The sequence below is a fragment of the Ammospiza caudacuta genome, chromosome 3 (genome assembly GCF_027887145.1).
Source record: "Ammospiza caudacuta isolate bAmmCau1 chromosome 3, bAmmCau1.pri, whole genome shotgun sequence".
Lineage (NCBI taxonomy): Eukaryota > Metazoa > Chordata > Aves > Passeriformes > Passerellidae > Ammospiza > Ammospiza caudacuta.
Window position 1 is genome coordinate 55,748,350 of NC_080595.1, and position 27,819 is coordinate 55,776,168.

Genomic DNA, 27,819 nt, shown 5'->3' on the forward strand with positions numbered 1-27,819 from the left:
AAGATACCACTTATTACTGGGAAGTATCTACACGACCTATTGCTCTGCATAGCTACACATCAGAACTCCCTTCAACTAAACAAACACAGCTACAGAGAACATATGATTTTGTAGTAATATTTCTTAATTATTTCACTCTCTTCCAGGAAACTCAAGTCCACAGCTGAGCACAAATAAAGACACAAGATCTTTATGATAAGAAAAGCAAAACAATGGCCTGACATGACCTAACGAAAGCACAGGATACTACTCCCCCAGGGTAGAAATCTCCTTATTCCAAAACTTCCTTTCAAGTGTTTTGAATATGTTACTAAACAAAGAAAACATGACATTCACTTTTGCAAGGCAGTAACATTTTTTTTAAATAGTGGCATCTGACATTATTCCATAACTCATCCACAAAATCAATGTACTTTATGTCAGACAGGACCTTTAAACTTAAGAATAAAACAAGTTTAGGACTGAACTGCAATGCAAAGATACATGTAATAAACTAGATATGTCAAAAGCTTCAGGGGAAAAAGGGTTGCTGAAGGTTTAGCATGGTTTAACACAGTGCACAAAGGCACACAGATTTACCTCTGTGATGCTAAGTGATGTATGGTGCCAGGAGTGCCACCAAATCATAGGACTTGAGAAACAGACTGAGTTCTTAGCCACCAGTGATTTCTTATCTGACCATGAAGGGCATCTCACAATCTGTCTCCATCTTTGATCCCTGTGATAACATTTCTTTCCTCTCCTCATCTGTCAGGTACTTATACTGTAAATTCAGTGAGTTTGAAGATGTAAAGACAAGGAAGGCTACATCTTCATGGAAGACTTTAGATATTACCACACAGACAATAAGAGTCATGGTAATAAAAACATCACTTACATGACACAATTCCAACATTTTACCATTTTCACACAGCTTCCTATCCAGAAAGTATTCTCAAAGGAATTAATTCAACCTTCCTCCCAACATCTCTTTTGTAACCTTGTTTCCTATGTAAAAAAACCCCGCAATCACAAACTGTGTGTGATGTCATGCCTGTGTCTATCTGCTTCCTCTTAATAATTTCTCTAAAGGCATGCAACAAAGAGGTAGCAGTCTCAAAATTACTCAGTTGCCAGGAGGTCCTTCCAATTACAACTTAAGCTTAGACAGGAGAAAGATGGGCAGCATTCATGTAAAGAGAAAAATCTTCCATGCTGAGTCAGAGTGCAGAACTTGCAGATAAAACAGATGTACTGAGACACAAAATGGTGTCAAAAGCTGAAGCTCACAACTACAGGTGCACCCATATGGCTAAAATCAAAGTGGGAAAGGAAACAAATTCACCCACATGAGCACACTGGCCCAGCTACCCAACCATGGTGAGATGGACAGTTTGTATCTGTGCTCTGTACCCCACTAGGAAAAGCCTACAAAGCTCCCACCACCCAAGTGTCTCCCATGGAGTTTTCTATGGAGGACACAGTGCCAGCATTTGAAAATTCCTGAAGCCCTCAGTGAGAAGATACTGCTTTAAAATGGTGAGAGAAAAGCCTGGTAGTTGTTACAGAAGAAAATATGCATACACACACCCCTGAGTACTCATTACAGTTGCAAAGACAAACTTCCAAACCTGCAATAATACAATATTGTCTCTCTTGTTCTATCACAATTGGCTGTTTCAGCAAAATGTAACAAAAAATCAAAATAAACACCACTGATGAACTTCATGCTGTCCTCTCAAAAAAGCAGTGCCTGCCAATAGTTACATTCATGATACTGCCACTGCAACACAGGAAAGAAGGATCAGCAGCAGGTAAATCATAAAATTATAACCAGCAGCACTGAAATGATAATCTTATTTTGCTGTAAAAACTAAAAAAAAAAAAAATTTAAAAGGCTATATTCTGTTATACATATGTGTGTCAATTATATCAAAACACATCTAGATGTTGATGATACTTCAAATATACTGTGTAATGAAAAATATCATGAAACAACTTTTGAAGTAATTTATTACTCATTCCCACACTTGATAAGAAAACAAATATTTTATTTATTTATTTATTTATTTTAGGCTATCAAAAGTATCATATTCTGAAAGCGGTCATTTCCTTCCACTACCAGTTTGTAGCATCCTGCTTCCATCTCTGCAGTTTAGTAATTCAGAGTTTCATCTGCTGGTGTGAGGGAAAAGATTTAAATGCAACTACAAGAAATGGCTTGTAGTTGAAAGACAAATGACAGCAGGATGGAACACATAACAGAATATTTTAGAAGTCTAAAATTTTTCTTCATATTGATAGAATATGGACAACAGATGGATTTTTAAATGCAGCTCTCAATACAACTTTGCATGTGAGAAGGAAAATAATTTGGAGTTCACGGGAACGGGAGCAGATTGTTCTGTGAATCCAGTTGGTGTCATTCTGCACCCTTAAATTCTCCTGCAAAATACTGTAAGCAGAACAGCAGGAGTCCCAAAATTCCCCATGCTGGCTCCAGCTCAATAAGCCATTCCTATTCACAAAGTATATAACCATATACTTAACTTCAGGAGAATGTGTAGGACCCAGTGATTTCACTACAGCTTAGGAATCTGTCTGAAATTGAAGTTTCTCTTAGAGGCTTTGCTAATGAAACACCAGATTCATCTGGCAGATATTTGTGCTGCATTTCTCTCATGCTTTGGCTGCTGACTGCACCTTGGTTAGGCTATTTTTCCTCTTAAGTAAAGGAGATGGAACTGGACTCCAAAGCCACATGTAGCCTGACTTTTGCAATGACTTCTATGTTTAATACCATAAATAGTATGAGCAGACGTGCCCATAGTAAATGGCACAAGTATTGGTCACTCTGAGAATGGTTACTTAAACACAGACACAAACAAAAATAAAAATTAAGGAACAAACTCCACAGTCAGTTTTAGCACAAAACCCCTTACTGGCTCCCTATGGATCAATGGCATCTGTCTACAGGACATCTCTGTAAGATAAGGAATGGAACTGACATGAAGAGAACACTGCACAACAGTGACACTGCTGTGTCTCACTCATATTGATGAATATAACTCACATGAAAATCAGTGCAAGGTGGTGTGAATCTTGCCCCAAACTCATGAGCTGTGTAGCAGAACCAGCTGTGGGTGCTGAGTCCCCACCCAGTGCTAGTCACTAGACCATACTTCCTTGGGTAGAGGTACACTTCCTTGACAAGTCAGCTGTGTACTGCTGAGCTCCTGTGGTCACACGTCACAGACAGTAACACATGCCACCACCATAAACTCAAAGGTCTACTCCATGCATATGATTCTGTCATTTCTAGTTTTGATGCAAAGCATTCAAATTCCAAGTGCAAACACATGCATTTAAAGCAGTTTTTCAGATGGGATAAAGTATACATTGAAGCTGTGAGTGTTATTCTAGTTTTCAGAGTTTCTTTGCAAAATGGTTATAAAAAACCTGTCATTACCATTTTGAATCTGCAAGAATGACATGTCAGTAGAAACAAAAAGATTTCTTTCTCACTATTGCAGTCAGGCACCTTACTGCATGCAGTATGCCAGGAAAGCAGACTTGCTGCAGGAGGAATTGAACTGGCACAAGCACAACAGAAAGGATTTTAATCTACAAGCACTGCACTGTGGAAAGCAACTGCACAAGGAAGCATGCTCCATGCAGATAAACCAAATCTTGCTTGATGCACTCAAAAAAACAATTCCACTCTTGAAGTAAACTTTGAGACAGACATCTCCAAAGTTTGGGAAGGTTCAAAACCAGGGCCTGCCAAGGTAAAGAAAGACAGCACATACTTATGCAGGGTGAAACCTGTTCTCTACAGTAGAGAAGGGTGTTATATTGGTGCTTCCAAAGAAACATGCACCATGGCAACACCACTAGGGTGTTGAACTCGCTTTGGTGAGACTAATGGTGTAATCAACACCATCCCACAGCCAGCCTTGGCTACAACTGAACAAGAGCTTTTGCTTCTCATCCCCACAAACAGGGAAACCATCCTGACTTGTGATCTGCCTCTCCCAAAGCAGTGGCAGGTTCATGAGGGACTGGCTGAGGGGCAGCAGGACTGCAACAAGCACAAGAACCAGGCTAATGCCCTCAAATCCATTCCTGTGACAAGGAGCTAAGACCACACACCCATTTAGGCTACATACTATACAAATTTTAATACAATATTACCTAGGCTCCAATTTTACACACACGGCAGCTCTGCAGATGTTGTTTTGCAGCAACACAATGTGGAAAAAGGGTGGCCTCTGCATGGCTCCAGACACAGTACAAGGTACACAGTACAGCCAGAGTTAAAAGAAAATAAGTCTGCAATAATGAGAAGATTTGTTTAAAACTCTCCCATCCTAATCTATTCTTTATTTGTATCAGACTTACTGTAAATTTGTTCGAGTTTTTTTTTAAACGCTTCAATCTGCTAAGAAAAGTCTTCCTGCAGATGGACTGGTAATGAAATACAAATAGAATGCTTAATATGAAAAATGTAATGCACAGCATATTTTTTTCCTTTACTTATTTCATCTTAATTTGCACCTGGTCATTTTCATGCTGAGCATCTCATTTGGGTAAATAATTAGTGTAAATTAAATTTCACCTTTTTTAACAGGCAAAAATGGCGAAACTGGGTTGGTAATTGTTTCAAGTTTTGCCACAACATGGAAACAACTTGATAACCTGACAACACTTAAGCGTTTGAAAGAACAAGATACACAAAAGCAAGGGAAGTGAAACTGTGTACAGCAACTTGAAGGGCAAGAAATCCCTCTGTGCAGAGCCTTAAGACCTGGAGGGTCTCTGAATAGATCTGAGGATCTATTCAAAGACTCCAGGATGTGAGAGTTCACTGCCTGCCCATGCACAGAGATACACCCCCTCCTTGTCCGTGCATCAGTGCCACTCGTGGCAATTTACTTTCTTCCATCAGCAGCCCCATGCTTACCCTACTCTGCTCACTCACAGATTTCAACAGAAATTGCACCAGAATCAAGGCCAGCCCACACCTCCCACAGCACATGGTGAGCAACCCTCACACCTCACAGGCACCGATCCCAGCTATGCAGGACAGTGCCACAGCACCGTCCTGTGCCTGCACAGCCCAGCTCACCCCCCAGCTCACCTCCCCATCAGCCCTCAGCCCACCCTGGCTGCCCCCCAGCAAAATCCAGCAGGCACAGGCAAGGTATCACCTGACAAGATAAGGCAGCAGAGAACCACAACAACCCCCTCTGCAGCCATGCTCATCTCATGGATCCTACCAAAACGCAGGGTGGAAACTCCCATGGGTCCCGTGATGCTCCCTCTGACTCTCCTGTCTTTACAAGTCATGGCTCTTAACAAAGCCACAAGGACTTCTCATCCAAAAGAGTAAGGGAAACTCAAGCAAAGTACACCCAAGTAAAGGACACTCAAACCCTCCTAAGTGGCCATAACAGCAAAGTGTGCCAAAAAAATTTCAACAATTTTATGTGATGTCCCCGCACAATATTCAACTGTATCAAGTAAATGATGGAGTTGCAGAAAGGACATGACCATTAGTCAGACAAAACTCACTAGAGTCAAAAGTAATAAATATTGGAGTTGATAGAAACAGAAAGCATTTAATAAACTCTAATTTTGGTTTTCACCATGCAGGTTCAGGAAAATGTCTTTCTCCACCTACAAAGCCGCGGTGCCCTCATGTGCTACTGTTTAGATTCCCAGCTCTAAGCTTCTGCTGCTCTAACAGTAACATGACTATTCAAAACTAAGTCAATTCAGTATAATAAACAAAAATTCTCCAGAAAACTGATTTTTTTTTTTTAAGCAAGTTTCTTCTGAAGGATGTACTGGCAGTCCAAGAGAAATCCTTCATTTGTCTGGGAAAAGAGGACATACCAAGAGCAACATGGTTCACTTCCTTATAGCGCCCTTTTGACATCCCTTGGCCATGACCTGGATGGCCTCCAGTGTGAGAAAATAATCATTTCCGTCTGTGTTTGTTCATCCCCTGTCTCTGGGCTGAGGTTATCAGCACTGGTGCTGGCTACAGCAGCGGTTTACAGAGGCTGCTTGTCACTGCAACATCTCAGCTGCCACCTGTGCCAAGGCGCCACCAGCCACTGTGCTCATGCACACATGGCAGTGCAGGAGAACATCCATATCAGCACTCATTTTTGGCCATCTGTTGTTAATAACAATAAAGTTTAAAAGTACAGGAGTTTATACCCCTATGCCACACTTTAGAGCTCTTTCATTTATAGATAAGACAAAGGAAAAATACATCATTATTTGGTCAAAATGAGAGGGAGAAGGACAGGTTGAAAGGGGATTCAGGAGCACTAAACCATTCCTTTCCAAAATATCATTATTCCTAATCCTTACCTAAATACCTGATATTCTTGCACCTTTATCTCCTGACATTATTATTTAACATCTGTATACATGCCACTGAAGCAAGAAGTCATCCCAGGCTTAACAACTCAGCATGACTTTGAAGATCAAGCCTAAGTTACAGCAGAGAAAATTGTCAAGGAAATATTATTAAAGGAAAAATTAGCTTAAAATCAATTGCTTTTATTCTAATGCATTCATATAATCCCTTGCCTCTCCCTTCTATAAACTGGTTGTAAAATCTCTTGAGACAGAGGACTGTTGTGTTGCACACATGCCTAATGATATTATAAGGGCATATTAAAAAAAGGAAGGAGAAAGATTCATATAACACTTTACAGGGGCAACCACAGCTCATCAAGATATTTTCTTTTACGTGTGAAATCAGGCCCACTTAAGGGAATTTTCCCATTTTTTATCCCAGAGGAAAAAGACGGTGGGGGGTGGGGAGAATTTGGTGTGCACATATACAGAGCCTTTCAAGAACTGCACGTGCTTGAGTAAATTCACTCTTCTGTCTGTTAAACATTCCCATCCCAAGACTTTGTTTCAAGACACATCCTCCTAATGAATAGCTGGACCTTGTCTGTACAGCTGGGAGTACCAACACACAGCATGTCATCTCAAAACCCAGTCATATCCTATTCTGCAAAAGGCTGAGTGCCATTATTCTTTGCCTATCTTGGTTTTTCCTGCTAGCACCAGGCATGATCCATGTTACATAACTCCAGCTTGTTAAAAACAACAGTTATGCAGCTAGGTAGTACGGAAGGTTAATGAGGTAAATCCTGAAGTTGCTTATTACAGAACCCAGACAAAAGCTGCTCTCTAAATAATATGCCTATGCAACTTTAAACAAATGAATAAGCCACTGCACCAGCACTGTTTACATTCAAAGTTAATTAAATCTTTCCAATTCAGCATCCTGTACACTAGACTAGTCAGTGCCACTTCTCACACCATGATATGCAAACTCCCTAGGGCATGTGAGTTTTAGTTTTCAAAAGTGACCCACTCCCCTCCCCAATCATTAGAGAATAACAGCTGAATACTGACTCAGTCAATTTCACTCACAAAAACACTGTATTGCTTTAATTAATGTTCTGGATGACTATGCTGAGATAAAATCTTCCTCCCTGAGTTAGCAGCAAAATGCTTGTGTTTTGCAAATAACCATTTTCACTCATACCCCACTTTTGGTTATGATGTGTAAAAGCAGCAGCCAGAGAGGGTTAAACAGGCTTCCTGTCAATGCTCTGCAAGAAGCCAGCCTCTGTACTGCAGCAAGGCAAAGAAATCTGTTCAGGCCCAGTATATTCAGCATCATTCAGCACTATTGGGACCATATTCCAGGATCCCTCGATGCCCACCTGACAGTGTCCTCTGCATTCAGGCAGTGCTATGGTCTCCCCAAGGCAAATCATCACCTGACCATCCTGGTTTTGCAGCTCAGCTGTGTCCAGTGACACGCTCCGTGGAGCAAGCCATTGCCACATAACTGTATTCTCTTCTCAGTCACTTCTCCAGGAGGTAAAAAAACCCGAAAACTAAAAAGAAAATTACAAAGCTCATATTTCTGGCATCACCACCCCAGCAGAGCAATAGGGAGGTGAGTGGCTGCCCTGGGGAGGAGGCAGCAGCAGTGGGGGCCTGTGCGAGCACCAGCTGGCTGCCAAGCCCAGACCTGAAACTAGGTCTCAGCCCATTCGACTGCAGGGGAAGGGAGGGGGGGAAAAAAAAAAAAAGAAGAATCAAAAAAAAAGGCAGCAGCACTTTCTCAGAGCAGGAAGAAGGGGAGGCCACGAGCGTTTCCTGTTGTGCAGCTGAAACAAGCAAAGACGTCATTACACTTACGCTCCCTCAGGGTGTCAGCAGATTGAGGGCCAAAGTTCAGTCATTTCCAATGCACCGCAAGGAGGGAGGTTTGGGAGGAGAAACCAGCAGTGGCTTTATTGCTAACAGTGTTCTCTGCACTTGCATAGCAAAACAGCTAAGCAGTCAGCTGCAAAGTATCGTATGTGACTAGAAACAATATTTGCTCAGGAGCCGTGCTGCTCTTGTTTTTCTTGTACAGCTTGTTAGATTGAATATTACTGCAATATAGAAGTAGAATGAAATATTACTACAGTATCAAATTGTACTAAGCTTTTTTCTGCAGCCCATACTTTTACAAGCATCTGGAAATCAAGCTTTACGTTGCTTTGGACCCCATTAAGTAAAACATGTTTTGTAAATGCATCAGAGGCACAACTAGTGGGTAAAATTCCAGGATTCCCTTGTCAGATATGGCCAACATCCTGGCAGAGTGAATACAGAGGCTTCTTTTCAAATATGCCTCCGTCTTTCTGAAGCAGGTAAGGTCCCACCTTAAGGCAAACAGTGAAGATGCAGGAGTTGGATAGTGGCATGTGGATGTCCAACATTTGGTAACTGATTGTCAGCCAGGCTGTCCATCTAAATGTAAGAGAATCGGTATAGCTGGCAAGCACAGGGGAAATCTGGATTGCAGTCCTACCCAGCATTACTACCTTCTTAAGCTAAATATTAAAAAGACTTTTTAAATGGAAAGCATTGACAAGAATCCAAACAAGATTCCTGTCAGAATTTCAGGAGGTTTCAGAGTCTCCACCAATCACTGGTAGCTTTAAAGTGCAGTCTGAACAACTACCTGCAGGAAATGCTTTGATTATGCTGATCCTCTCTTGGGGCTGAGGGATGCTCAGGCTTACAGTACACTCTCACTCATGAGATACATTATTGATCCATTTTTGATAGTCTCTGAACAATGACTTAAAACACAGTGATAAATGCAGTCATTCCACAATAAGCATGTCCCAGCATACATGGAATGTGGCAGATTGGGCAGCACTGCTCCACTTGATAGAAGTTGTTTTTCAAATGAGGTACTTAACAAACATCAGTGAAAAAGCTTACAAGGAGTTTGGAAAATGCTCTTCTAAATTCTCATACCATCATCACTAGCTGAAGAGAGTATTTTTGCCTTATTTCTGCAATAACCACCCTGTGGTCACACTGGAAACTGAAGCCAGTTTTCAATCCTAGTAATTCAGCTGAAACTAGAGAATCACCAGTATATCTTGGATATACTGTATCTTTCATGGGACATAAGCAGTAAGCAGTGTCACTAGCTAACCAAAACTGATCATCTAAAATAAGGTCAGATATAGTATTTTAATTATTTATAAATGAAACATTTGGGATATATTTTCAAACACATTATTCTACAAGGATACGATCTGGCTTGGTTGCTTTCTACCCTATCCTTTAAAGGTAAATTTTTCAAAGGTAACTTATCTCTAGAATTCATTGTGGCATGAAAAAACCTCCATTGCTTCTTTTTCTGACATTAGCTTGAAAACCTAATCCTGAAGGTTGTCAATCTGGCACTAAAAATCAGGACTCTTTTCAATATAAAAAAAAAAAAAGCAGGGAAATTAGACTTTGGTGTTGACAATGATTTGTCGTACACAGGCATCCACTGCAGCGAAGACAGTTTGGATTAGCCCCGTCAAAGTGATCAAAATCTCACCCTTAAAACTGTGGTTGCTGGAACAGAATCCTGTCCATATTATACACAGCAGTGGCTGTGAGTAGTGAATAATCTCCTGATAGAAGGAAAAAGGGGGTGAATCTTCAAAAGTACTGTAAGGAAGTTTCCACTGGGCGCAGCACCCTAAACAACACACACAAAAGCCATTCGACTTTCTGAAATCCAACCACTTGGTACTGCGCTCACTCAGAACAAACTTGGCCAACTGTTTTGAGACCCGTGTCCAAGAATGAAGGAAATGCACCAACAATTTGTACTTCTGACCATAATGAGACAGCTGGCACATGGCAGAGCAGCAGCACAGGGCCAGGCACCGCCACGCCATATCACAACAGGCTTTTGCCACACACCTATGGCTGCCTGTTGCAACAGAGTGTCTGCTAAAGAACACAGAATATAACAAGGAATAGCAGTGGATTCACACACCCATCCATGTCCTGAGAGTTAATTTTCATGTAATTACATCTTACTGTCCCATTAGTTGACAAGAGAATTAAGCCATCTCTGCCATGGTCGGAGGTCAGAAAGTGGAATATGCTCTCTGCAATATTCAAATATGACCCTAATATTTTTTAAAGAGCTGTATGTATTACATTGGGTTTTATTCACGAAATGGTTGAAACTTACAGCAAAGAGACAGGTGCAAACTGTGACCTGAACTCACCAGCAGTGCCCTGGCTACCCTGATGAAAACACTTGCCTTTTCACTCCAGAACCGGTAAGGGTTGTGGTAGGTACAAATACATGTGGAAAACAACTCTTAAAGTTGGCTACTTACAAAGTATCTAACACCTTTAGTGATCCCCACAAACTCAGTTGCACTTTTACCCTTACAACCCATATGCACAATGACTTTTAACAAAGCCACTATAGTGTATCACTTGGAAATTCAAATTATGTACAAGGTTTTTATAATTCTTTCACTTCCATTTGAAGAGAAGTGCAAGTGGAAAAGCCATTATCTTGAAATTTTTTGTAGTTGAATTGTCACATCACTAAGTGAATTCTCTCAAACGATCCTACAAGCAGAAAATTCAAATATCCTGCACCAATTTTATAAGAAAAATGAGGCAAACAAAGATGACTAAATCCAAGCTGCCAAAACACCTGATAGCAGGTCATTATTTATCTTCAAAATATGTGTGGCAAAAACCAGAAGTGGGAGCAGGGAGGGCTTTTTTTTCGCTGTGAACCTGGTGTTCAGCCTAAGTAAGTAGTACAGAATGCAGGAGAGTCTTACCATTGCTGAAGGGCACCATCCAACCACCAACGAAATTCCCAAAGTATTCCCCAGCATTTTATCTCCTCGTTTGCTGCACTGAGCTGCCCCATGCCAACCTCTCCTGCCCCAGCAGGACACTGCCACCAGCACTAGTCTCTCAGGCCAGGTACCTGAGGGGATCTTCAGGCATAGGGACGAGCAGCCTCCCTCCCATTCAGAAGCTACTGGGAAAATGCTACATTGCCAAGAGGAACATTTTAATTCTATGGTGAGGATTCGGTTGAGGATGAAAACATTAAACTTGAAATGGGATGATCTCATATAGTGCAGATGTGTGTGAGCGTCCATAGAGACAAAGTGTCTATACACACTTACATACACACTTGCGCACATGGGAGGGTATAGATACAAAACAACATGTAGACATTTAAATATATAATTATGTCTATATTCACATTAGAAGTTTATATATAAAGTGCTTTGGCTAAGTGGTACCAAAACCCTGTGATTGTAACTATCTTTTATAAGGAATGGCTTATGGAGATTCTTTGGGCAAAACACATTAAGTCCTGGAAGCTAAGCGGGGGAAAAGCCAAGCCCTTATTTTGCTGCACCAAGTGTTTATATTTTATTTCATATGTCTAATCAAGACAAAGCAGATCTGAAATGCATATTTAGAAACCTGAAGTTTTCAACAATAAGTAACCTAATTTCCAGAAAAAAGCAATTAAATTAAATACTTATTTAAACTGCCTTCATGGAAACAAAGAGAAAACACTTTAAAAATCTTAAAAATATCAAATCAACTTGACTGCTTCTGTATCCCATTAATTCAACAAGATCCTAGGCAACAATAATATTTAGAATAAATATTTTTCTTATGGGAATAGCATTTTCAGTCAAATTGACCAGATGATATCAATTAAAAAAACAAAGATTAGATAGAGAAAATACATCTACTGACTTACTTAAAAACTAAACTGTACTTCAGTCAGTACAAAGCTTGTTTAAGAAGATATTGACTTTTTCTTTTAAAAGTCTTCTTACTTCTAAGGGGAAAATGCCTTTTTCCCTTTGCAGTATTTTGAACTAATTTCCATCCAAATGATTAAAATCTGTCCCCTAAAACTTCAGAGAGCACACCCTACTCAGTGTAAAACACTACACTCCTACACAAATCTAAAGCTGAATGTGCCCAAGGCAAAGCTAGTACAGATTCCAAGTTCTGCACTTGGCCTATATGCACACCTTTAAAAAAAGAGAGGAAGATGAAGAGCAATATAAATAAATACAATCCAGTGATACAAAAATACAGTAACTTTCTACGCAATATACCATCTGTTCTTCCAGAAAAGCATGCTGCATCAAGCCACAGGGTCTACAGCTAAGAAAAGCCCTTGTAGAAGAGCCAAGTTCTGTAATGAGCAGTTTCAGAAGCTGTGGAAAACTGCAGCAGCCACCACAGAAAGGAGGCAGCCTGCGATACGCTCCGTGGGAATGGCCATCCCCCCGTGCTGGGGGCCGGGGTTACCCGAGCTGCCACAAGGCCCTCAGAGCGCTCCCCAAATGCTGCAAAGCCAGGGTCAGAGGTTCACAGCGTACCAGGAAAGCTGGGCTGGGCCGCGCTGCGGAGCAAGCGCTAGCTGTTTGAGGATGTGGTGTTTTGCTATGGGGTTTTACGGGCAAGTTTTGTCTCCAGAGTTACAGACACAGTAAACTGGATTTCCCCATCTACTCCACAGACCACACCTCCACTGCTGCTGCTCCCTTCTCTTGTACCGTGGATCTAGGATCAGCAAACAGAAATAGCTTCCAGAACATGGGAACAGGCTCCCTGGTACGCCTGCCGCCCTTGAGGCACATGAAAAGCAGGAGCTGCTGCTGCATGCCAGGTGCTTGCTCACTGTTGTGTGCCTTACAGCAAATAAAGCGAGCGCCTTCCAGCCACTTGGGCACAGAGGCAGGCAGGAGAGACCCAGATCAAAGAAGTGCTAAGGGGTGCTCTGTTATGGTTTAGAAGGCCAAGTAAGGTGTGCAGGCCTCTCCTTCCAGCTGGCAAAGTCTCAGGTACTCAGGATTATGTAGTAAGAATTTCCTTCTGCCGCTTCTATTGTTATTCATAATGTGTGTGTTAAAAAATGCATCCGGCCTTTCCAGACTTTGGTTGCATTATCACACCAAACACAGGCTTTAGGGCGAGGTCTGAGTTTTGTAAACCATGCTTATAGAGAATCTGCTTGTGTTCCCTGTCACCAACCCCAGAACAAACGACAGAATCACAGAACCTTGGGCAATTAGGAGACCGTACCCAGACTGGAGGGGATTTGTGAGCCAACACATTATCACAGCTCTCATTAATAAAATAATAAACGGTGCAATTACAGTGGGTTGTACACATACCTTAGGGTACGCAATAAGGCACAAATTTAGAAATGGAATATTTCCAACAATCAACAACAATTTAAACAGGCAAGGATCCTTATCAAACAATTAGGTTACTCAAGAACTACTCCAATAACTGGCCCTTTTTGCCCAGGGTCATGCATTCTAGAACCATGTCATAAGCTTTTGTTGAAATAGGCGTTTTCCTCTTCCTTTTTTCTTTTGTTTGTACTGTTAAAAAAAAAAAAAAAAAGCTCATCTCCCCTCTTATCCACCCATCAGACGAGGTGCAAAATTTTATTTTAAACTATATCTAAAAATGGTGAACTGCAATGAAAAACTCCATTATCAAGGATAACCTAATTCAGTTTGGTGCTACTGGGCTACAGATGGAGAAGCAGACACATAGGGCAGGTAAAACACACCAAAAGGAAACATGACACTAGAACCATGCAAACCTTTTGTATAGATTGCTTTATCTTTCTTTTTATGCTGAACCATAACAGAAACAGACAAAAAAAAGAAAAAAAAAACCAACAAAAAACCTTTCAAATTATGCCACTTGAAATAAGCAGGCATCAGACCTCATTAAAAAATAAAAATAAAACAGATAATTCTACACAAATTGAAATTAAATGCAAGTTTCTCACACCTTAATCATTCCAAAACCAAATAATGGCATTTCACTGAGGAGAGAAGCACACAGGACAAGATACAGCCCTGGCTCCAAGCAAGTTTCTTTTTCAGCTGGATTATAACTACAAATAATAACCAAAAAAAGCTAAAACCACAGCTCTAAGCCAGTCAGTTGCAACACTTTCACCTCCAACTCCATGTACTTTATATTCAAATCACAATGAAAGCACTTTGGGGTACATAATGTATAAATTTTTTTCTAAAAATACCTTATACTATATGGCAATGTAAAGATCATTTCTGTGGAGAGTGCCTTTCCTTGTAGGTCTTCTCTGCCTGAAGTATCCAGAGGCTGATTCCATGTAGACAGTTTTTCCAACAGTCTCACCTTGTGTTACTATATTCAATGAAAAGCAAACCTTGCATGCCGAAGGTTTCCATTTATAGGCTGGGACAGTCACGAGAAGCACTATTTCAGCAGTACAAGTCCTACCTACAGCTGATGGCAAAATCCTGGCCTCATGAAAACAAGAAGTCAAAATCAATAACTTCTCCCATTCTGCACTTTTATTAGTCAGGACACAATCCCAAATGACAGAATTTTCATTACATTCACAAGAGACAAGGCAGTTCACATGGTGTCACAAGCTGTGCCAGGCACAGTTTGGTGTCATCTTCTCAGATACGGGGCACTGATTAGAAAACTGTGAGATGAGGGCAAGACAGTTTTGTGCTGGCTCCAGAGAAAGCGAAGCTCCAGCAACAAGATCCGTGTTGGCACGATGCTTTTTAGGATTTCCACCGCCTATTTGCGTGGTTAGTCTGCTCATGGATTGACTTTCTGGTCACTTTCCTACAACCAAGAGAGCTGGCAGCACCAGCTCAGCCACAGCGGGGAGGTGGGTGTCCCACCAGAGCAGCAAGGCTCACAGAGCATCCTGCTCAAGGGGACACTAAAAGTGCCAGGCACCACACATGACAGGGCCTGGGGAATGGCCCTTCCACCTTCTGAGCAGACAGAGTGATGCGACTGCGTCCTTCAGAAATCTGAGGATGTAAAAGGAATTCAAAGTGCTTCAGCTTAAAGGCAAACATCCTTATGGGGTCCAACGAGACATGACCTTGGCTGAGCCAGTCAAAGGCAGCTAAATGGGGCCATGCTCACTTACTGATCCTGCTGCACCCTCCTGGCAGCACAGCACCAGGAGCAGTGGATAACATTTTAGAAATGCATCTGCATAGACACTTGTGAAATAAATGCTAACAGTCGTACATAAATAATTCAAATAAATTTATTTATTTAAAATATTTCCTTTGATAGTTAACCAACAGCAGAAATTGAACCTACATGGAATCCAGGACAAATCTTCCTCCCAGTGACAAACAAGCCAGACCTCCAAGCATGAGCTCTCAGGAAATTATTCCAGGTACATTGTTCTTTGAAGGAGACAGGACATGACTAGAGGTAAAAGCAATGATCACATATACATACATGAGTCTAGATGTATACAATTAGACATGCATTCTTAAATATTTCTTCACACAATGTGGCAAACTCTCTCCATTTTCTGCTGTAATATGTTCATTTTTATGGAAAAGCTTTAAAGCAGGAATCAAAAAAATGCATTTTTGGTTGAGATAAAAAGACAAGTATAATCCCATCACCTGCATGTGACACCGAATTAGGCAAGGAAACAGAAACACGGCTGTTTTCTAGCATGTGAATCTCTAAACAGCCATCAAATGTATTTATTACACTTTTGGCTCACCAGACAACCCACTTGACTGAGAAAAAGAAAATCAAAATTAGTTTCATTTACTCCCCTGCTTGCTAGTTAAGTGGGTTGAACTATGGAGATTAAATGATACTGCAAAGAAATTAAATCAAAACCATGCATAAGCAAATTTAAAAATAAATACCTTCACGCACTGAGCAAGGTAAGAAGCATCATATTCTGTGTGCAAGCTACCTGTGGAGATGTCAAAGTTGGAAGTTAGAGGATGTTACCACTGTAACCCTGAATGGGCCTTCCATAGGATCTTAGTTACCCAGTGATGCATGCTTGTATGACTTGAGAAGGGACAGGGATTCTAAAGACCGTGTTACTAAAATTCTGTAGGTTAGAGGGACACTTGATCTGATAAAAATAACTTCCAGTAGGCAATTATAATCCACTGCCAATCACATTCAAACCTCCCATCCCCATTGTACTGATCTTCCCCTCAAAGCCTCATCCTCAACCAGCATACATCCAAAACTGTGTATTTAACATCCCTGTTTTCTTCTATATTAATAAGGTTGTGAGTGAGAAAGAAAATTAAAAGGTTTCTCTCATACTCACTCAATTTGTGGAAAAAAAGCCACACTGAAGTTTTGAAGATGTGTGCATAAAGGAACTCCATGATCCCATGTGTCTTTCTCTTTCCTGCCATGCACAGGGTGATCTGGGGAGCAGGGGAAGGGAAGTCAGGGTACACCTACTGCAAGCTACTTCACTGCTCCTACAGGAGAATGAGTCAAGACCCCAGACCACTATAAAGCATCACACAGAGGACATACACCAAAACTAAAGCAAAGGTTCTTCCTGTACACTCATCTTTCACAAGTGAATGTGTCCAGTCCAGCCTCCCACATGGAGCGTTTGGGTCTATCAGCCTTGCATGAGGAAATCTGTACAACCCAGAAGCAAAACAAGCATTTCCAAGGTGACATGTAAACACATGCTGGCCTTGCTCCAAAAGAAAAATTTGGAAGACCTGGTATGTTTCTACTCTCTTCTGTATTACTTTCTCACCTCTCCTTCAAGCCTGTCATAGGTAATAAACAGAGTGGTTGAATTTTTTCCATGAAGAGATCACTAATTTAATAGAATCACTGAACAACTATATGAGCTGAGCTAAAAAACAAAGCAGAGCAAATGAACATAATGTATGTCATCCTTTTGCCTCCCCACATTTCACAGACCAAAGTCCTGTCAGACCAAATAAAGGTGCTGTCATACTACTGCATATCAGCTCCAATTTACAGCCTTACTTGTTTAGAAAAAAAATAGCTGACTCAAAATTGCCCTACTAATTACTCCAAATCATGCAGTCGTTTTACTAATGCGTGGCTGACTATAAAGTTCTTCACCAATAATTAACATTACTCACTACAATAAATTAGGTCAAAGATGAGCACAATTTGTGCATTTAATTCGTAATCAGGTAAATCAGAGACTAAAAATATATTACATATCAAACATGACAGGACAAACTTCACTGTCCTCTTGATCGCAACATTTTCCACCATAAAAACCAACTGCAGAGGCAGCAACACTGCATTTGGTATCACTCTAAAACAAATACCTTTCTGTCAGTTTGTATTTCACTAACATAATTTCCTCCTAAGTATATTATATAAACTACTCCTACCCTTACACTTAACGCAAATTTCTTCAGATGTATCAGTAACATCTTGCTAAGCCTGTATCAAAATTCAACTGTACCTCACAAATTAAATACATGTAGCTTATCCATTATTTAAACCTTAAGAAATCAAATATTCTAGCCAAGCAGCTCTGTGAAAATATTCACTAACTTTTAAAGGGATTTTGCTTCTACTGCAGGACCAAGCATAAAATAATGGAACAGACTGCAAGTTTTGTTTGACACGAATTTACTAAGAATGTTGGAAGAAATTAAATTCACATAGCTTTGAAGAGATTTTAAAGCAAAATCTCTTTACTCAAGGAGCCTAGTATTACAGCCTCACCTGGTGATCAAGACAGCAGGAAGATGTCCAACTTTATAGTCTCATAGTTGATATTTAATCCTACAGTTTCTACCAAACTGTAGGAACTTTCTTGACTTATACAGGATGGGGAATTTGGCCGTAGGAGTCTATGAATGTCCTGCCAAAGATAAATGCCTTTTTCACTAAAGAACTATTTTACTTCAGACAAATGCACTTAAAAGGCTTTTCATAAACAGTTTCAGAAATTTCATTCATAAACATAACTGATTTTAAATGGAAATAAGTCAAAAATTGCCCATTTCTATTGTTTCAGAAGACCATGAAGTGTACTTGATTTTCTTTTCTAAAACATTAACAAAACAGTTTTAGAAATTCAACTCTCAAGATGAATCAGAGTTTCACAGGTGTCACACAGGACTCAGTTGAACACTGTCAGCGTGCAGAGGTGTCAGCGAACCACGGGCCTGCACGATGCTCTAGGGCGTCTCTTTCATTGCTAAGGCTTGTGCAGAAAGAAGGAAAATCACATCCAATCCTCAAAAAATTGACAACAGTTAAGAGCAAATAAGGATATTATTTTTCAGCTAACTGAACTATTTATTTTAGCTGTCTTTGAGAGAAGAACAACATAAAACTCCACATACTTCTAGAACTTTTGTAAGCACACTACACACAAAATGAACTACACTGATCTGTGAGACTGGTAATAGATGCCAGCAGCTTAGGTCTCTGTTGAATACTGACTTTGGTCTAAACTGAATAGTTTTTGCTCTAACTAAATAGTGTCATGTCTTGTTGTCAAGGAAGGGTAACCTTGGTTATAATTTTATACTATTCTTTCTTGACGCACTACACATGTTTTGTTTTAATGCAAGCCACAAACACAAATACATAAATACAGAGAACTGGGACTTTTATCTTACTAAAATAAACAAAAACAACAACAAAAAAAAACCCCACACCAACATGTAACAAAACCCCACTGTCTAATAAGACTAATTTTGATAGGCCTGATCCTGTGCCATTAGATTTTTTAAACTTAGAGCTCCTTTCTGCCTAAGCACAGATGTTGGTCTATGGAAAACCTGCTCAATAAATAATATTACTTCAACAACATTCTCTGATGATTTATATCTTACACTGTGCAGTTAGACCTTTCTTTCAGCTTTTTACATTTCTTTAGCAATACTACTCTCTGTACCCACAAAAGTCTGAACTCCACCATAAATTATAGAAAACAACTTGGAACTTTTCTGCCTTTTTTTTTTTTGAGTATTTTCTTATGAAGAGGGTCAAACTCTACTTTATTGCATTACTTTTAAAATGTCACCTGACACTGTAATTTCAATTCCCGTTCCCTCCTCTAGTTTTTACTGTTCTATTAAACTGAACTATACATGCAAATTACCTAACTGCTTTTCTTTGTATGAAATTTCTAATAAACTACTACCTGAAAGAGAAACTTTCTGTAGCAGTCAAACCTTGAGCTTCTCCTGTATGACACAACAGCAATTAAGCTAAGACTTTCAAAAAATACTGTACATTCTTTTCCCCACCTTTTTTGCAACTTACATAAATCTAAGATTTTAGTCAGAGTTGCAGCAGTTCATTACGAGTTACTTTAGTTGCAATTAAGTGAACTTCCACATTTAAGAACAGATGTATGCTTTACTATTCTTTTTTGGGGTGTGCAGGATCAAATTTCTTGTACATGAATTGCATTTTTCAGGCTCGGAAAGTGTATTAGGGCAGAACTATCAACTAACAGGAAAAAAAAAAAACAAAACAAAACAAAAAACCAGAAAAACAAGAAAATAATTTTATGTAAAACACAAATTGAGGTGCAACAAAACAAAGTCATGTGTACATCAAGTGGCCATAAAGTCATTACCTACTACATTATTACATCACTTGTGGTTACCATGTCATACTTAGAAGGAACTTTTTTGCTGAGACCAAGTTTACACTGACAGCAATAGAATGTGCATAAACAAGCTCAGAGAAAGGGGATATTATCACTATACAAACTGATCATATCAGTATCACCATGTACCAGGGGAATTTACATCAGATAATTAAATCCATATTTATGCACTGTATCACTTTCAGAAAAGCACTCAAGTGGTACACTACTGGGTAGGCTTGCCCTGAGACTCCCATCCAGAGAAAGTGAAGGGGAGAAAAAGCAGGCACAGGCTTTTTCTTATTCAAGTAAAAGGCAATATCCAGGTTCAAAAAACAGTAAAAGAGACACATCCAGGGCAGAACAAGGAAATACAGAAACATAAGCAATACTGTAACCAAAACCAGAGTGGTCCACACCCCACTGCTGTTACCCTGACGTACAGAGAACAGTGACCATTTTGCAGATGTACAGAATGTGCCTGAAAGACAAATGAAAACAAGCACCCAAAACCCACAACACTTTCTCAGAGCAAGAAGAAGCTTTTATGTTTAGACCATATCAATGATGGCAAGAATTTAATCACAAGACAATAGAAAAAGGCAAGCGATTCCTGACAGACAAAATTGCATATGGCACTTTAATGTCTTACTCTACGCTGGGGTTTTTGAAACACTGTATAAGATTGTTCCCCCCACCTATATCCTCCTGCACCTTTTCCAGGCTCATAGCTTTGGGAAAGAGAGTTCTCAGGGACAAAGCTTACTGGGGACAACCCAGTGTAGAATAAGACATTAAACTGGCTTTACTATCCTTACTCACTACGAGTAAGGAGGGCAAAGCCAATCGTTTAATCTATGAACAAAGCAGAATGGTGAAATAAGATGTCCATGGTACCTCCCACTTGCTATTTTAGTAAAAACAAAACAAATTTAAAAACCCCAGATGTTTCCAGACCTTAATATAGTCTTTAATTTCACTAATGATTTCTTGAAGTCTAAACAGGGGCTTGCTACTTGGTTGTCATGGAAAAATTTGTAATATTTCTATTTACAGTGGATTTTTTCTTTCAGGCTGTCGGACCAGCATTTTCACAAGTCCTAATTTCACTTGAGAATTAAAATTATGACTGCAATGAACTGCTTTTTAATATTTCCTGCTGAAATAGGGGAATCGTTGCAAAGTCTTACAAAAAATTTTAAGCCCCCAGAAGAGAAACAAGGCTGTGCAAAGCTGCTATTTCACATCAGAATGGCACAACCAGCTTGAAACTTTCATTGTTCTATCATAATTCTGTGCTGCTTTATTTAAATGTAGCATCCCAAATTACTGACCGAATGTGAGAAAAATAGAATTCTGTATTTTCCATCTAGCTTATACTTCCCCTTGCTGTTTCTTCACTTTTTCAGCAACTGCTAGATATTATATTGAAGGGGAAAAAAAAGAAAAGAAAAAACAAAAACCAAAACACCCAACCAAACAAAAAAATCTCCAAACAGTTAAATACAGAAGAAAGCCAAATAACTTAAAAAATATTTAATCTGTAGCTTGCTACTTCAGAGATGCTGTTTAAGAAATCTTAAGAAAATTAACCTGCCTCTTAAAAAAAAAGAATTTTTAAAGCAGTTTCCTTGTAACTTATCGGACCTTTTTCAAATAACAAAGGTATGCAGCCTCTGCACTCAACGCTGCTGTTCAACTCCCAAAAGTATTAACAATTAACTCTTCCTGAAGCCTTTAACCCGCAAGAATAATAATAATTATGCATTCCTCCTGCTTGAAGGACCAATAATTTAAAGCCACATACTGACAGTCTGAGGTAAAACAGATAAAACATTTTCTCTTTACTCTGTGTGAAGACCATTGACATGAAGAACCAACTTTTCATGGGCCTGAATAATGATGGGACAGAGGAAGCCAATACTCAGCCCTGGCAATTTACCTGCAGTCCTTAGGCAGAATCAACTATAAGCAGGTAGTACTTGCTGAGTTGTACAGATAACTATCAATATAACCAACCACAGCTTATTATAAACCCCACCACACTCAAATTTGAAGGATGGCAAGCCATATTTCATAACCCGAGTCATATTACTGTGAGTTATACATTACTATGACTTGCATACAGGAATACTGTTAAATAGCAAGCATTTTTCTCTTCGATGGGCAAGTAATGCAGTGTTTCACTCAGTAAACCACTTCTGCCAGGCACACAGCTCCTATATTCCCACTACCTTACCCAATATGGTTAAACTACAAAAGCAGTAACAGTAACTACCCCAGCTGTTGACCAAAAATGATGAGCAGAGGGACATACAAAATGGTACTCATTTCTTTCACTTCTGTTTAAATCCAATTCACCTTTATTCTTTTTTTAAAAGCACCTAAGTAAATGAATAAGCAAAGAAGTTTGGCAAAATGCTCAACAATAAATGTCCTGCTTTAAAAATGTCCAGCTTGGGTACAAACATGCAGACCGGGGTCATAAATTTGCTCACACAACTAAGTACAACCAATGGTATTAGAAATAGTTAAAAGTCAAAAAAGAATAGCCTTGTAGGGTGCCACCACATAAACTAAACATGATATACTGCCAAACACTCAAGTAGACACATGTACCATTATTCAGCAAGGACCACATGAATGCATATGGCTCTCTGTTTTGTCCTCATAGTAACAAGAAGGTTTGTAAACAGATCTCGCATATGAGGCAATCTAGTCACTTGAGAATCTAATAATCTGCCTTTATAAAGAAGCATTCTGCACTGTTGCCACACAATTGGACTTAGATACACAATTAAAAGTCCTCTGCATTTGTGCTTTGGGACAAGTGCTGCTTGATTCTATCCTAATCCATAGCAGTGAGGTTTTAAGAAGTCACCTCAGTCAGGACATACAGAACTGCCATGCCCAACAGCCATTGGAAAATAACATCAACACAACAAATACAAAACATTGAAAATGCGGATTGTTCGATCAACAAAAGTAATGACACACTGATTTTGTACTGTATTACTGCTGCCTTTGCATAGCTGAAAACCACAGCAATCTTCAATACGTTTGCAGAAGACAGTAATACTTCTTAAAACTCACATGAAAAAACCCTCTCAGTCTACTCTACAACACTTGACTTTTCGAGAAATGAGACAAAGCAAAACAAATATTGAAGAAAGTTTCAGATAATCCATACCTGAAGTTTCAGAAATATCTCCTGAGTGGAAGGATCAGGAAAGATTTAACATCTAAGTGTAAATAAATATAAACTACAGGATATACTGCATCTATCTAAATATATTCACGTGCTGCAAATCCAACAGGCAGAGACTCTCCTATCTTTGAAAAACAGATACACTTTTTTAGCATGCCTGTATATCATCCTCACTATCAAAAATATTGAGGATTCCACACCGTGTCCTGATAACTCGGGGATCAAATTCCTCTGGTAGTCAGTGGTAATCCACAACAACAACAGAACTTAAAACTGGGCCCACTGAATTTGTACCTCGTTAGACCATAAATTCCTTTAATCTATTAATGACTCCAATTACCCGGTGTCCCCAGAACTGCTGACGATGATGACCGGAGCCCCCTTGCGCTGGGAGCTGCACGAACACTCGCCCGCACACGCAGCTCCGGGAAGCAGAGGAATACAGACCCAGCCAGCAATGCTTCTCCTCTGCCACCCTGACCACTTTGTTTACTTCTTTCGTAATAGCTCTCAGTATAAATTCATTAGCAGAAAAAAAATAAAGAAAAAGCGACACCCTTGACTAAGTCAGCATAAAACGTTTAGTGCCCCCTCTATTATTTAATAATGTACAAACCCAGACAGATTTAATACTAAAGTAGGCTTCACTTTAAAATGAGACAAGAGAAACTATTTAGCTAAATGTTTCTGCTGAAACTCATTAATACTTCGATTACTTTAGTTTAAAAAGGTATTTAAGAACTATTGCCCAAAAAACTCCAACTCTTTAGTATCTCAGCAGAAGTTTCATTTCTGCAACTATCACATTAAAAAAAAAAAAAAAAAAAAAAGTTTGACCATTAGTGCCAACTAATAAGAAAAACAGAACCCTTTTCCGGGAAATTAAGCGCTGAGGAGGTTTATCGTTGTCCCGGGGCGAGCCCCGGCCGCCTGCCCACGGAGACAAGATGTGCTGGCCGGCGGCCGGCCGGGACCCCGGGCCAGGCGCGCTGGGGCGGCGGGGCCTCCCCCGGCTTCCCCACCCGCGGGCCGGGGCTCTTGGGGACACCCAGCACCGGGAGCCCGGACACCACCACCCAGCCTCCCTCCCTCCGTCCGTCCGTGCCCTCGGCCTCGGGCTCCCTCTCACGAGGGGAAGGCCGTGCGCCGCGCCAGCCCCCGGCAGGAAGGTCGGGGCGGGCTGCGGGGCATGACCCGGGATAACCCGGGGCTTTCCCCCGCCTCCCCCCCCCGCCGCTTGACCCCGACGGCGGGGACACGGCGGGGACGCGGCGGGGCAACTCGCCGCCCCTGCCCGCCTCCCGGCGCGGAGCCGGCGTGCGGCGGTGTGTCCTATGCGATATCCTATGCGACAGGCGCGGATGTGCCGCTTACATAATCCCCGCCGGCCGCACACGTACCCCGCATTACATAAGGGATCGTGCCCCCGCCGGCCCCCGCGGCAGCCCCGCCGGCGGGCGGGGGGACAGAGGGAGGGAGAAAGGGAGGGACCCGGCGGCGGCCCCGGCCGAGCCCCTCGTTAACCCCCTTCCTGTGGCGTTTACACGTCATGGAACATTCCCGGAACGGGCCAACGTCCCACCCACTTCAGGGAACAGTCACCGCGGCGCAGCGCGCACACGCACTCTCGCACACGCACCCCGGCGCGGTGCCGGGTGTCCCCGCACACACACGCACTTCCCCCGTGTCCGGCACCCCCGCGGGGACGCGCTGGCAGCCGGGGCACGTCCCCTCGCTCCGCTCCCTCCGGCGCCCTGCCCTCCGCCGCGCCGGGCGGCCCCGGGCGCCCCCCCTGCCTCGGTGCCCCCCCATCCGCTCCCGGGGCGCCGGAGGCCGCGCTGAGTGCCCCGTCGGGTCGGCCCCCCCGCGGGCGCCTCTCCCCGGCGGTGACCATGCCCATTCCCCGCCGCAGGAGGGGATTACGCAAGGCTGCCTTCTCCTCATCTGCATACACTTACAAGCCGGGTATTCCCCACATTTCCTAACGGCGTGTCACCGACAAAGGCCTGTCCCCGCCGTGTCCCCCTCCTGCGCCGGCTCAGCGGGAAGGGCCGCCGGCCGTGGTGCCCCGGGGACGGTGCCGGTGCCTGCCAGCGCCCGGAGCCGCCGCCACAGAGGTGACTTACCGGTCCGGCGGTTTTACAGCCCCGCCGGCTTCCCCCGCAGGCGCCCTCCCGCCGCCTTGCCCTCCATTTACCCCCGCAGCCCCGGGCAGCACTCGGAGCGCCGGCCACGGACACCCCGCTCCTGCCTGCCGCGGCCCGACCCCGGCCCCGCGGCGCCCCGCAGCCGAGCCCCGCCGCCCCGGCGCGGCTGTCAGCTGGTGCCGCTGACAGGGAATGAGCGGCGGGCAGGGAGGAGGGGGCTGCCCACAGCAGCCGGTGCTGCTCACCTGGGAAATCACCGAGGAGGAAGGAGGGAAGCCCTCCCGGTGCCCTTGTTGTTGTTGTTGCTGCTGCTGCTGATCCCGCCGGGCGCTCGTGTTGCTCCTTTGCTAAGGGCTCGCCCGGAGTGAGGCGGCTCGCGGTGCTTCTTTATATATAAAGACAGACAGAGATATTCCAGCGGCCAAGGGGCGCCCGCTTCACGCGTTTATCTTAAGGCAGGTCATTCCTCTCCCTCTTTTTGGAAAGGCTCATCACCATCTCCCTGACAGTGGCGGAGGGGCTGGTGTTGCACGGGGGAGAGGCGGAGGCCCGGGAGCCGCAGCCCGCCCTGGCCGCGGCGGGAGGGAGCGCTCCGCGCTGCAGGCGGCTCCGCCGGGCTATTCCTGGCACCACTTCCCAGAACAGAAGTTACAGGGCGGCGAGCGCGGAGCGAGCGCGGGGAGCGCGCCGCCCGTGACGTCACCGGGTCCCCCCGCGCGGCGGCGGGAGCGCTCCCGGGCGCGGTGCTGGGCGCTGCCCGCCCTGGGAGCTGCGCGGGGCGGGAGCCGCGGGAGCTCCGCGCCGGGGAGGGCGCGCACCGAGGGGGCAGGGCCTCGCAGGGCGAAGCCGCGGCCTCTCCCCGCCGGCGGAGATCGCCGCTCCCCTCCCCCTCCTCGCCGAGGGAACTCCCAGGAGAGCCAGTCCCGACTTGCCGTGCGCAAGCCGCGCGTCCTCCCGGCCTGAGAATTTCCTCCGAGGACGCGGGATCCTCCTGCCCCCTCCCCTTCCTCCGCTTCCTTTCTCTCTCTCCCCCGGCCCCTCCACCCCCTCGCTCTCGCCCGGCCGAGATCGCGTTATCTGTCAAGGAGAACAATGCACCGCCGGGGCTCCCCGTGCCGGCCGCCGGCCCGGCTGCGCAGCCGAGCCCGGGTCTCCCCCGGGCAGGGACCACCGCGGCCCTCGCTCACCCTCAGCACGTGGGCCCGCAGGAGGGGCGCGCATGGGGCCGGCCCGGCGGGGCTCACCGCCGCCCCGGAGGGCAGGCAGCCCGCCGCGCCGCCCCGGGCTGTGCCGCAGCCATACGCATTTATTGCAACACCCGCTCGCCGCCAGCGCCGCGGCCGAGCGGAGCGGAGCGCCGGCCCCGGGAGCGACCCGCGCCGCCGGGAGGGAGGGGGTACGCGGGACGCGGGCCGCCGCGGGTAACGGGGCTCGCAGCCACCGCCGCCGCTCACGGGGCTGCCCGCGGCCAATGGGGGCCCGCAGTGCCCGGGGCGGCGGGAGGGGCTCGGCCGGGCCGGGGCCGGCGGCGGGTCGCTCTCCCGCAGCAGCCCCCGGCCTCGGGGCAGAAAGGCGCTGCAGGGGAAATTCCCTCCCGGCCGTGCTTCCTTGAGATATCCCACCGCCCTTCCGCGGTGGTCGGGAACCCAGCACGGGTTTTCGGAGCCTTCGCCGAAGCAGGACCCGGCCCTGGTCCCGCACCGACACACGCCCCGGGTCCTGCCGCTCACACTATCTCTGAATTAGTTAAACCTGAGCGGGATGCGGGGAACAGCGTTTGTATTCCTGAGATTTGCCACGGCTGCTCGGAGAGCGAAGCCTAACCGGCTGGTTCCCTCTCCCGGCCGCTCCGGCAGTGCGGGGGTCCCTTGCCTGGCCTCGTCTGCTTTGGCTTTGCCGTGGCACCGGCGCCCGCTGGGTTTTTGACAGCAGGTCTTCACTTATTGTTCAGAGTAAATTTTCTTTTGGGGAATCCATTCAGCCGCGTTTACAGATTACTGGAAGTCGATTTGAAGTGTAGCCAACTCGCAGCACCATCACAGTGACATCGAAAGTCATACTTGGCATCTGAGATTATTCTTTTGACTGAAATCAAGAAAAAAATCTGTCTCGTGGATGAAAAGGAAAAAGTTTATACATAAATCCTGAAAACAATGGTTCTTATGGTAGATGCCAGAGTAAATAAAACCATTATTTCATAATTTTAGTAGCTAAGAATTTTAAGTTGTTCATGCGTCTTTTAGGGACTAATAACAACTCAGTGCTCAGAGCTGGCAATACAGGGACATAAAAGGGCATAGAATCCATTAATAAAAATCTCATGCTATTGTGGTCTTTGGCCCCTGTTAATTTTGGTGACCTCTGAGTCAGGTTCACAGTGCTTCATTTTGCTCAATCCAGGAGGTGCAGGAGACTCTTGGGATTTCTTGGGGTTTCCCTCAAGTTATATAGGCACAGGATCGTGTGACCATAATTTCATGATAAATTATGACTTCTTTTACAAATAAGGCTTGCTCCTACAAACATGTTCAGTACTGAGAGGGCTGAACAAAGAGGGTTTGGCTCCTTGTTATGTCCGTGAGCATGTCTGTCTTTGTTTCCTGATTTTGGTGTAAGTGATACCGTCATTTCTGACACTGAGT

The 27,819-nt window shown here is 43.6% G+C and overlaps 2 protein-coding genes across 9 annotated transcripts in view; one reads left to right on the plus strand and one right to left on the minus strand.

Moving 5' to 3' along the window:
* Positions 1 to 25,795, minus strand: part of HIVEP2 (HIVEP zinc finger 2) — a 136,973-nt gene extending 111,178 nt beyond the window's left edge. For 6 of the 8 annotated variants that reach the window (XM_058802484.1, XM_058802482.1, XM_058802489.1 and 3 more), the window contains exon 1: positions 25,423 to 25,795. The gene's annotated coding sequence lies outside the window, so the exon portion shown is untranslated. Of the gene's footprint in view, positions 1 to 23,012; positions 23,367 to 25,422 lie in introns of those variants that run through there. The other 2 variants (XM_058802488.1, XM_058802487.1) reach the window with 1 other exon arrangement.
* Positions 24,580 to 27,000, plus strand: LOC131555445 (collagen alpha-1(I) chain-like). The gene is made up of 2 exons (XM_058801484.1): positions 24,580 to 25,353; positions 25,687 to 27,000. Exons 1-2 carry the CDS (start codon positions 24,580 to 24,582, stop codon positions 26,998 to 27,000), a joined length of 2,088 nt encoding a protein of 695 aa, XP_058657467.1.
* The last annotated feature ends 819 nt before the right edge of the window (positions 27,001 to 27,819 follow it).

Coding starts and splice junctions, on each gene's coding strand:
- LOC131555445 (XM_058801484.1), top strand. CDS start 24,580: ATGGAACATTCCCGGAACGGGCCAACGTCCCACCCACTTCAGGGAACA. Junction 25,354..25,686: donor CCCGGCGCGGCTGTCAGCTG/GTGCCGCTGACA, acceptor TCTCCCTGACAG/TGGCGGAGGGGCTGGTGTTG.